The 11,489-nt window shown below is 36.1% G+C and overlaps 1 protein-coding gene across 6 annotated transcripts in view; it reads right to left on the minus strand.

Moving 5' to 3' along the window:
- The window catches only part of aak1b (AP2 associated kinase 1b), a 36,883-nt gene extending 26,465 nt beyond the window's left edge, over positions 1–10,418 (minus strand). For 5 of the 6 annotated variants that reach the window (XM_084105348.1, XM_084105347.1, XM_084105345.1 and 2 more), the window contains exons 1-5: positions 9,406–10,410; positions 4,314–4,432; positions 3,611–3,719; positions 1,366–1,508; positions 405–526 (exon numbers count right to left, since the gene is read on the minus strand). In XM_084105348.1, the coding sequence (XP_083961474.1) occupies positions 405–526; positions 1,366–1,508; positions 3,611–3,719; positions 4,314–4,432; positions 9,406–9,571 (659 nt within the window). In that variant the 5' untranslated portion in view covers positions 9,572–10,410. Of the gene's footprint in view, positions 1–404; positions 527–1,365; positions 1,509–3,610; positions 3,720–4,313; positions 4,433–9,405 lie in introns of all 6 variants that reach the window. The other variant, XM_084105344.1, reaches the window with a different exon arrangement.
- Positions 10,419–11,489: the final 1,071 nt, after the last annotated feature.

Here is an 11,489-nt window from a genome sequence, read left to right on the forward strand (position 1 = left end):
TCATTCCTTTAAAAAAAAATTATATGATCTGTCTCTAGTCTTGATTAACAACATTTTATATTTTTTCTGATCACTCACCCAACAACTTGTCAATAATAGGAATATTAAAGGGATAGTTCACCCAAAAATTAAAATTCTGTCACCATTTACTCACCCTCAAGTTGTTCCAAACCTGTATAAATTTCTTTCTGCAGCTGAACACAAAACAAGATTTTTTGAAGAATGTCGATAACAACACAGTTGATCGGCCCCATTGAATTCCGTAGTATTTTTTTTTTCCATAGGGTGAGTAGGTGATGACAGAATTAAAACTTTTCATTTTACGAGTAAACCTCCTCTGCCTATTTACAGTGGTTATAAAACAAACTGAATTTCACAGAAACAGGCTGATTGGAGAGAATTACTTTTTAATTTCGTCCTCCACCACAGTCACTCCTTCGCTCTGGGGGTTCTGAAACTTCATGGTGGCGCTGCCAAAATCGCACAGTACATAGTGTCCTCTGTCATGAAGCAGGATGTTTTCCACCTACAAGGAGTCATACACAAATTACACTATTATAAAACGGTTAGTTCCAATCCTTGATTCTGATTGGTCAATAGCTGTGCTTTATTCACGATAAAACGCGGCTATGACAGCTTCACCCAACTGTTCTATGTATCACTACACAACACCCCTAGCAACCACTCTTAGCAACTTAAACACATGTTTGATCTCATTGACATTGTTCATTGAAGCTATAGTAGAGTATTGTGAGAGATCGAGTAAGCGAGTGTACCTGCATTTACAGTAGATATAGCATTTTCCTTCAGGTCAGTCATATTCATAATAAAAAAAAAAAATCTGTTTGAATGTCCGCTGCCATATCTTGTCCTTTTAACAGTTCTTTGCCGCCATCTATTGGCGAAATAATGTATGTAACTTTTGTTGCTGTTTACGGTCAGGGACTATTTTTTCCAGCGGAAGGAAGGCTTTTAGTGATTTTACTTCATAAAAGTTGCATAGATCCATGTTTTTCGGCTTTAATAGTTGTATTGTGTGGTAACCGTTTTATAAAAGCAATAAGGTACTCAAGACAAGTGCTGTATTGTACATAGCACTTGTCTCGAGTACCTTATTGCTTACGTACAACATCACATCTTCAACTAATGAAATAATGTTTTGAGAAAAAACAAGAGGAGTCGACCTCTTGATCAAGTGTTCACTAAGTAGTTTTACCAAGGTAACAATCAGTCACAAACAGCTGTTAACTGTGACTCATGTAATCAATGAAACCAAACTGAAACACTTTTTCTTGGAAAAAAAGTGCTGCTCATAAGAGAAGTAGAAAGGAGGGGCAGAAAAAGCTAAGCAGAAAATAAAGGAACCTTGAGGTCTCGGTGGATTATGGGAGTTTTGAACTGGTGCAGACGTGCCACAGCCTCACACGTGTCACAGAAGATCTGGAGCGCTTCCTGTTCGCTGAAGCCCGTCTGCAAACGCTGGTTCATTAGGTTCACCACCTGACCACCTGCACACACACAAACATAGAGATGTAAAACACTACAATACTTCAGAAACACCAAGAAAACCAGGATGGTATTCAAAGCGTTGCGATTGAGAGGTTCCCCAGAGGTTCTTGAGGAGAATTAAAGCAGAGACACTATGTGAAATTAGAACAGTAAATCCACGGTTCAAATATAAACAATTAATTAAAAGTGTTTCCCTAGACATTATATATCTGAACACAAGAACCCACATGTCGGCCTTTAAATCCATCTGTAAGCATTTCAGAAGTCAATTAGCCAGCAAAACGTCAATTTGCCTTCATTTGACTCCCTAGCGAGCATGTTTAAATTTCAATCAATATCTTGTAAATATCAATATCACATGATGGAAGCTCACTGTGAAAGCCGCATTCAATACATCCAATGGGTCGGCCTTTTGTGAAGACTCAAAAGAAAGAAACAAGCTCTTTTGGAATAATGAAAAAAATCTATAATCTTTTCTGGGCTTTACAAAAATTCTAAGGATAACATCTTGCAGTAAATTAACCAATCAAGACATACTTGGAAACCCTTTCAGATGAGGACACTGGAAAAAAAATTTCCAGTAATAAGGATTAGTCTTTTGTGTAGGTGCTGTTAGGAGATGACATACCGGCCTTACACAATTCGAGACTTTGAATTGCTTTCTCAAGGTACAAGAAGATTAGGATATAAGGCCAAGTCAGGCTGTGATGGAGGTCTGAAATCTATCTAAAGAGCGCCTCCTGGTGGATGAATTGTATAAATGGCACAAACACCTTGTACAAGAGGAGACACTGTATATAAGGCCCTGTATACACCTCGTATTAAGATGCGTTTTGGTCGATCGGATCACATGTAGACGAAGAAGACACATTCCCGTTCACACCTGGTGTTTTAATCCATCTCTTTTGTCCACTTTCAACCACTTCTGTCCTGATTTCTTCGAGGGGAGGGTCTATGGGCGGTAAGTTAGTACCATCATCCAAACCCTGGTGCGCACCAAACAAGCGGAGCGAGACCCCTGAAAAACTGCTTCCAAATAGAGATGCACCATTCGACCAGCCAGAAATCTTTTCTTTTTCTTTTTTGTGGCGAGCAGGACGAGACCGAGGGCCGTTGGAGAACGGCGCGAGGAGAGAGAGACAGGCCTGGACTGGTGTTGTGTTTGTTTTATTATTATATGTGACAGCATATCTCCAAAGAAGAGAGCAGATGCGGCAGCAGAACATATACTGTACCAAGCTAAAAAAGTTTACAGTTCACGACATGCAAAATATAGGAAGTGTACAGCGGTAACCAAAGAAACCCCATGTTGCCGCTGTTCTATAAGCGCAACTTACTGTCAGAGAGTGAATCTGCATTTTCAATTAGCCAGCAATTATGTCAATTTGCCTTCATTTGACTCGCTAACAAGCATGTTTATCTCTCAATCAATATCTTGTAAATATCAATATCAGGTGATGGAAGCTCACTGTGAAAGCCGCATTCAATACATCCAATGGGTTGGCCTTTGTGAAGACTCAAAAGAAAGAAACAAGCTCTTTTAGAATAATGAAAAAATCAATCACCTGTTCTGAGCTTTACGAAATTCTAAGGATAACATCTTGCAATGAATGAACCAATCACATTTCTACATACACAACGAGCACATTTAGCCCAGAACACAGCATTGTTTTGGATGTCCAAAGTTCCTTTGCAAAATATAAGTCATAAAAGCGTTTTTCTTTTTTGAATCTTTAGGTTCAGTGTACAAAAAGGACAGTTGGAACGCTAAGTGAACCAGGACTAAATGTACCATTTTTTGCTTTGGTCCGGGCCAAAAGAACTAAACTACAAGTGTGAGCAGTGAACACACACTAAATGAAAGGAAATTTAATGAGACATTTGAAAAGAAGAGCTTATTAGTTGTTAACTATTCTTTGGAATGACGCTTAACATAAACATTGGAGTATTTTTAGCTTTTAGTCGCATCTCTGTTTGTCTTATAGGTGGTACAGTTGTCTAATCGGTATTTAAGTTTACTCTACGTCAAATGTATGTTTGTTTTCCCACACAGAGCACAAGGCGGCTGTGCACAGAGGCATTATGGGTCTGAAAGGCTTACCTCTGCAGAAGTCCATGAGGATAAACACCTCCCACACGTCTCCACCTCCTACAGCCGTGATGCTGGAGTCCAGGAACCCAACGATGTTCTTGTGACCGTTGAGATCCCGCTGGAATACAATCCACAAAGAACAGAAAGTGTATGAATGAATCAGACGAGATGAGCTCAAGCAGGCACACGTCACAAAAAGCTCAGATTTTTTAAATACTATATTAAATTAAATATTGTATGGTACCTGCCATTCAAAAAAATAAAAAAATAAATTACAGTCTCTTATGCTCACCAAGGCTGCATTTATTTGATCATAAAAACAGTCATATTGTGAAATATTATTACAATTTTAGAAAGTAATAATGCAGTTTATTCCTGTGATGTCAAAGCTGAATTTTAGCTCCAGTCTTCAGTGTCACATGATCCTTCAGAAATCATTCTAATATGCAGATTTGGTTCCACAAATATTTTTGTGCAAAACATGATTCTTTTATGAATTGAAAGTTCAAAAGAAATCTTTTGGATCATTATAAATGTCTTTACTGTCACTTTTGATCAATTTAATCTATTCTTGCTAAATAAAATAAATAAAAACCGTACTGACCTCAAACTTTTGAACAGTAGTGCAAGTCATGTTTTTACAGTATAACATGTCTCAAATATAAATGATCTTATCAGTGTTAAAGCACAGAAGACATTTCATCATGCTCACCATGATCTGGATCTCGCGCTTGCAGACCTGCAGGTCGTATTCGTTGTTGACGTACATCCTCTTTAGTGCACAGCGCACCCCCTGATTAGTCCGCACTAAGAAGACGATAGCAAAGCCGCCTGCAAAGCCAAACACACAAAGTTTAAATGCTTTTGCTGAAAACAGATTCAGATTCAGATGTGCCATGTCAGCATTCAAAGCTATTTTCATGGCAAAAATTCAATTACAAAAATACAAATATCATATAAATACAATGAAAACCAAACAAAAACAGCATCATATTATTATACAAGATTTTTTTAATTTTCCAAAACCTTTTCAGGCATAATCTTACTAAATAAGTCCTTAAGTGAGGTAACTTCATAAAAGAGCATTCTACTTGTATTAAGTCCAGGACAATCTAATAAAATATGTTTAACAGGGGAATCTTACAAAACATGCATAAAGTTGGGTCTTCACCTTTAAGCAAAAAAGCATGGGTCAAACTTGTATGACCTATACGACATCTGTTGTAGACCACTTGATCAAGTCTAGTTTTGAGTGATAAAAAGCCTGTTTGTAATTTCATATAGCTTATTATTCTTGCACATATTCCACTCTTCTTGCCACTTATTTAATATGTATCGATTAATAATCGGTCTGATATCTGAGGGAGGAATTTGACATTCATTAACTTCCCGATTAAGAGCTTCCTTCCTGAAAGTCCAACATGGCCTGGAACCCAGCGAAAGATAATACTGAAGAACTGATTTAGTAGATAATCCTTGCAGAAAACAAGCATGAGAACTAAGGAGTGCGCTGATATTTACACAACATTGCCTCCATGTGGAAATCAGCGGAATTTTAATTCTACTTCTTTAGTTTAACTTAGAATTTTATTTTCTTATTATACTATTATAATATATAACTTTTTTTTAAATAGATCATTTGTAATAAATCAAAACAGAAATAATAATAAATGATTGATATTAATATGATTATTTAAAGTCCACCTGCAGTCAATTTTATCCATTAAAACTCATCTTTGATCACCAAAATTACTTATTTAAACGTTTTTTCCTTGAAAAAATGTCTTCATGCCTTAGACTAGCTTGAAAGTAACTCTAAACCCTTGCCTCATTTAGTTCTATGAATATGCAAATTAGCCCCGCCTCCACTCGCTCAACCAGCTCAGAGATCCACCCGTTGACGATCGCACGTTGATGCGATTGGTTACAAGGTAGTTTGTGACATCAGGAACACAAACGATTTCAAACCGCGTTTTTGAGACTGTCTTTGGTTCACTGCAGTTTTAAGGAGAAATACTCAGCAATGGTGTTGACTTATGAATTTGCACTTAGTCTGTCTTAAACCATATTAAAAACACCACATAGACATATAAACAACATTAAAAGCTTGATTTTCACCACAGGGGGACTATTTGTGGTCAAACACTGGTGACTATAAGTTCACTTAAAAAATCCATTATTCATATTTTTGCATGCAAGCATTCAATTGTGTTTTGTTGAGCCAGACATTTTTAGTGGAAGCACTGGGAACAAGCGTATGTGAACAGCATATAGACACTTAGTCTAAGCATTTACACATGGTGTTATTGTCCATGCTGATGTGTCCTGACATCAGAGCCTGTATGTTTGCACTCAGATTTTGCTGTGTTAGCATAATGAGTAGCAGGGTGTTATTCCTCAAAGCAGGCACAGGGGAAACTGCTGGGGGAAAGTAGGACACAGATATTTCTAGCTCTATAGAAACAGTCAATTTACAGTCATACAATCAGTGAGATTATCTGTGTTTCGTTTTTATTGCAGAGCTGAAAGATGCTGAGAGGTGTTTGAACAGCACAGATGAGTCTGAGATGCACCAGGCCTGAGAGCCTATTCGCTTCGTTACCAGTTCCATCTGTGAACTGGAAATTCAATTAAACAGAGTAAACAACTGTTTCCTTTACAACACTGATAACACACGCAATTCATGACGACGCAATGAACGCTCGCTCGCTCACTCAAGCAATTTAATGCTTTCTTCTGAACACCACAAAAGAGGTTTTAGACAAGATTTTCATATTGCTTTTTTAAAAAAATTAAGCTTTCACAGCACATGTAAATGCGTACCTTGAAATGCAATGTAAGTCGCTTTGGATAAAAGCGTCTGCCAAATGCATAAATAAATGAAAGTAAATGAAAGAACATGAGGTAGAGTAAATAATGACAGATTGTTATTGTTTAGGTGAACTGTAAATTCCTCGCTAAAAAATGGATCTTTGAATCAACATTAATATATCAGGTTAGAATTAACACATACAGGTTTGGAGTTAGAAAGATTTTTAAAGATATTTTAGAAAGAAGTGTCTTCTACTCACCAAGGCTGCTTTATTTGATCAAAAACACTGTAAAAACAGTAATATTGTGAAATATTACCATGTAAAATAACTACTTTTCTATGTGAATATATTTTAACATCTAATTATGCAAAGCTGAATTTTCAGCATCATTCCTCTAGTCTTCAGTGTCACATGATCCTTAAGAAATCATTTTAATATTCTGTGTTCAAGAAACATTTATGACTGTTATATGTTTACAACAATTGTGCTGTTTAATATATTTTGTAGAAATGGTGATAGATTTTTTTTCAGGATTAATTACTTGATAAATAGACAGTTCAAAAGAGCATTTATTTGAAATAATATTTTCATTATAAATTATCAAATGTCTATACTGTCACTTGAACAATATAATGCATTTTTGCTGAATAAAATAATGTTAATTAATCATTTATATAATAAAAAATATTACTGACCCTGTACTTTTGAATGGTACAGTATATCTTTTTTACACAATGTGGCAAATTAATGTTTTAAAGTACAAATGCTCAATATAGTCTCACAATTATTAGAAAAACTGCATTATAATAATGATAAAAGAATCAATGAAATGCTTAGATGGAATATAACATGTCACACCGCCGGACATGTCAACACCCAAGTACAGATGAGCAGGGATTTCCAAACAAAGGATTTAGGCCACTAAATAAAGCAGCCAGAGGAGCCGAGAAGAGCAGAGGTCTGACCAGTTCACCGGCAGGACATTTGTTTGGTGGATTCAATTATCTGTAACCAGCTGGACTATAATACTGAACATCAAGAAAGGATTGAAAAGAAAACATTAAGCAGTGACAGAGCAATATTTTAACGAGAATAACTATTCAATATTTGGCGATTTTGAAATGATCAGCATTGGCCAATGATTGGCAGAAGTGCTACTACCTGCCCCTTTAAGTCCAAAATTAAAGGGATAGTTTGCCCAAAAATGATATTTAAGCCATGATTTACTCACCCTCAAGCCGTTCGAGATGCATATGTCAATCTTTTTTCAGACGAACACATTTTCAGTTATTTTAGAAAATGTCTTAGATCTTTCAGTGGTTATAATGTGAAGCAATGGGGTCCACATTGTTGAAGTCCGAAAATGTGCATGCATCCTTCACAAAAGTAATCCATCCGGCTCCAGGGGGATAAACAAAGGCCTTCTGAGGGTAATCCGTGCGGTTTTGTCGTAAAAATATACATATTTAAAACTTTATAAACGAAAATAACTGGCTTCCGGTGGCGGTCGACGCGCGTTCACAGAGATGGATGCTGGCGTATGACGTAGGACGTAGCGCAGGAAGCGTCGTGACGTAGAACGAACGTAGAGATTTGTTTTGCTCTGCTCTCTGGCTGCGCTGTCACGTTTGTTCTACGTCACGACGATTCCTGCGCTACGTCCTACGCCAGCATCAATCTCTGTGAACGCGCGTCAACCGCCACCGGAAGCCAGTTATTTTCGTTTATAAAGTTTTAAATATGTATATTTTTACGACAAAACCGCACGGATTACCCTCAGAAGGCCTTCGTTTATCCCCCTGGAGCCGGATGGATTATTTTTGTGAAGGATGCATGTACATTTTGGGACTTGAATGAGGTGGACCCCATTGCTTCACATTATAACCACTGAAAGATCTAAGACATTTTCTAAAATAACTGAAAATGTGTTCGTCTGAAAAAAGATTGACATATGCATCTCGAACGGCTTGAGGGTGAGTAAATCATGGCTTAAATATCATTTTTGAGCGAACTATCCCTTTAACTGACAGCTTTGGCAATCGAATTACAACATTAAAAGAGTGAATTTTGAGAAAATATAGCGTAAAATAATTATGTGCATTATTAATTTGTGTGTGGTTTATATATATATATATATATATTTTTTTTTTTTTTTTTATTTTTTTTTTTTTTACATACATATTATATACATACAGTATTTCATATCTATCCATCTATAAATTCATTACTTTTCTATTAATTTACCAAACTGCTAACACTTTTACAATTCCCATGATATTTCCAGCTTTTCCATGACCACAGGATGACCTTGTTGGGTAAGTTACCCTAAAAAAGTAATTAACTACTAGCTACTAATAATTACATCTTCAACAGTGTAATTAGATTACTGTACTAATTACTCTCTCTAAAAAGTATTACATTACTTATTACTTTCTAAATCCCATATCAACTTCAACCAGTTGAACAATCCAAGGACAGACATGAAACTGCTCTTTTAATTCCTTCAAATAAATACAAAATTGTAAAAATATGACCAAAGTATTTAAAGGTTACATTAAAAACATACATTATAATTATAATATATATAAATAAATATAAATCCACTATTGGTTTATATAGAGTTGTTCTATAGTCTATACAGCATTTAATGCAAATACATCAGAAGTAACTAATTAAATAACAGAAAATTAAGAGTAATCCCCATTACTTTTTCATGGGGAAAGTAGTTCAATTACAGCAATACTTTGTAATGCATAACACTTGTCCACAATCATCTATAAATGACAGTCACACTGTTTTTGGGGATAACTAGATTGTCAAACCTGGATAATGTTTGGAGCTCAATCTAATTAAATTCACCCAGTCTAAAAAAAAAAAAAAAAAGAATTTTGATTCCCGTGATGTTGATTATGGTGTGGTTAGCCGAAGATCTGTCCTGTTAAGTGAAAGGTTGTAGGTTGAAAGGAAATATCAAACATCAGCATGACGTACCTTCTGCCAAAGTTTCTTCTACAGTGACCTGGTGTCTTCCGACAGTGAAAGCCCGACCGATGAAATTCCCACCAGCTCCACTGCTGGATCCAGAACCTCCAGCTCCACCTCCAGAACCGGGTCCAGAGCCCACCAGCTCCCTCCGGGAGTCAAAGAACTTCTTCATGATGTGTCAAAGATCCCTTAAACACTTATGCAAGTCTCTAAGAAGCTGAAGTGGGAGGGTTGGTTGTTCTGGTGCCAGAGGTCTAGATCAGCTGAGACTGTCAAACATGGACTTGCTGCCCAACTCTGGTGCTGACCACAGCTTAAATGAACCGTATAGCCACAAAAACGTACAAGTAAATGATTGTAAACAGTATATGTACTAAATTAAAGCATCACAGTTGAGAATATCCAAATAAACAGCATCAATCAGCGGTGGCCTGATATGATTAATGTGTTTGTCTAGTGTCTATACGTGTGACACGAGCCCATATCACGATATAAATATTTAAATCCAGCTGAAATCGATGTAAACATTCAGGCCCAGTTGAAAACTGAACCTTCAGATGTCAAGTCAACAGAAATGATTGTTTGGATGGATGAAAGTCAAACTCTCCATCATCAGCCAGCTGTGCAGTTCATTAAAACCTCTGAAAAAGCACCCACTTTTCACAGAAAAACAGATGACATGCGGAGATTAATCAGAATGATAGATCATTTCATAAGTTAAACGCCCATAATCATATTAACTCGTCTCTTGACTGATGAAAATATAATAATTTAAATTCAACATATAATCAGCTAGGCGCTAACGCTAGCATTCCTGCAAAACCCACTCAGACGCGTTTCGCATGTCATCTGCGCGCTCCCGTCGGTGGCCTGCAGGTGAACGGTGAACGGATGCGATTTGATTTAAATCAGACAGAATCGAATTCATGCAGAAATGAGCGTGTTGTTCATGGCGATTCTCGTCTGCGGCTTCGGATGCTGCAGATGCGCCAGCTAACCGGAAAACACACCGGAAGTGTGAAGCCAGGCAGCGCTAAAATAACTATAATAAAAGTCCAAAACTCTTACTAGAAAAACTCTTCATTGTATTGTATATAGTTTTGCAACTCAGTTATCAAAAACACACATAAAATACACAAAAAATACACTATAATTACATATAATTACATATATATTTGACAATGATGTTGAATTCAAATATGACATATTGTAAATTTACTTACACACCAAAAAATATTTATCCATAAATGTAAATGGGCATCACAAAAACCTACTTTTACTAATTTTAAAATATAAATAGGTCTCTACCTTCATACTTTATCAGCAACAAGAAAAAACAAATGCAAAAAGATTGTCATTCTTTTAATCTATTAAATCTATTCATCTATGTCAGCCTTAAATCTATTGATTGATTGATCGATTGAGTCACAGTGCACAACATGTAACCTATAACATTATTTTTGTTCTCTTCTATTAACATTCTTATGATTATCTCAGTGTTTGATTCGCACTTGAGACCCACGAATAGGCATTTTGCTTATGTAGAGGACATTATATTTTAGTGGATTTATCTGACAACGTACATGTCATAGTTTTAAGTTTGGATGTTCTGTAAAAAGCACATTCAGGGCTTTGCAGAGTTACTAAATGTCTGGAGGATTCAACAGGACGAATCCCTCTCCTTGGTCTTTAAAAATGACTGAATGATCAAATTTAGCACTCTTATGGAAATATGATATTTTTAATAATCATTTAAATCTGATTAATTTTCAAATTGTTTGTCAGAAATCAACATCTCAGGAAAATGTTTTAGGGTTTCAAACCAGAGTGACTTTGCATCACGGCATATCATGCATTTTGGAGAGACAAGTGAAAAAATATAAGGATAAGTAGCCTATAAAAAGTTGTACAAATTTTATTACAGAGACAAATAACAAAAGACTTTCTATTTTGTCAAGAGGGGGTCCTATAACTTAAAAATTATATGCAAACGATTGAAGAGACACTTGAGTCAACAGTTAGGGGGTTATGTACAAACAGGTACACAATTACAAAAGTACTTATTTGCTGCAATATGTATAGCTAGCTGC

Source organism: Abramis brama (genome assembly GCF_963993115.1).
Source record: "Abramis brama genome assembly, chromosome: 25".
Classification (NCBI taxonomy): domain Eukaryota; kingdom Metazoa; phylum Chordata; class Actinopteri; order Cypriniformes; family Leuciscidae; genus Abramis; species Abramis brama.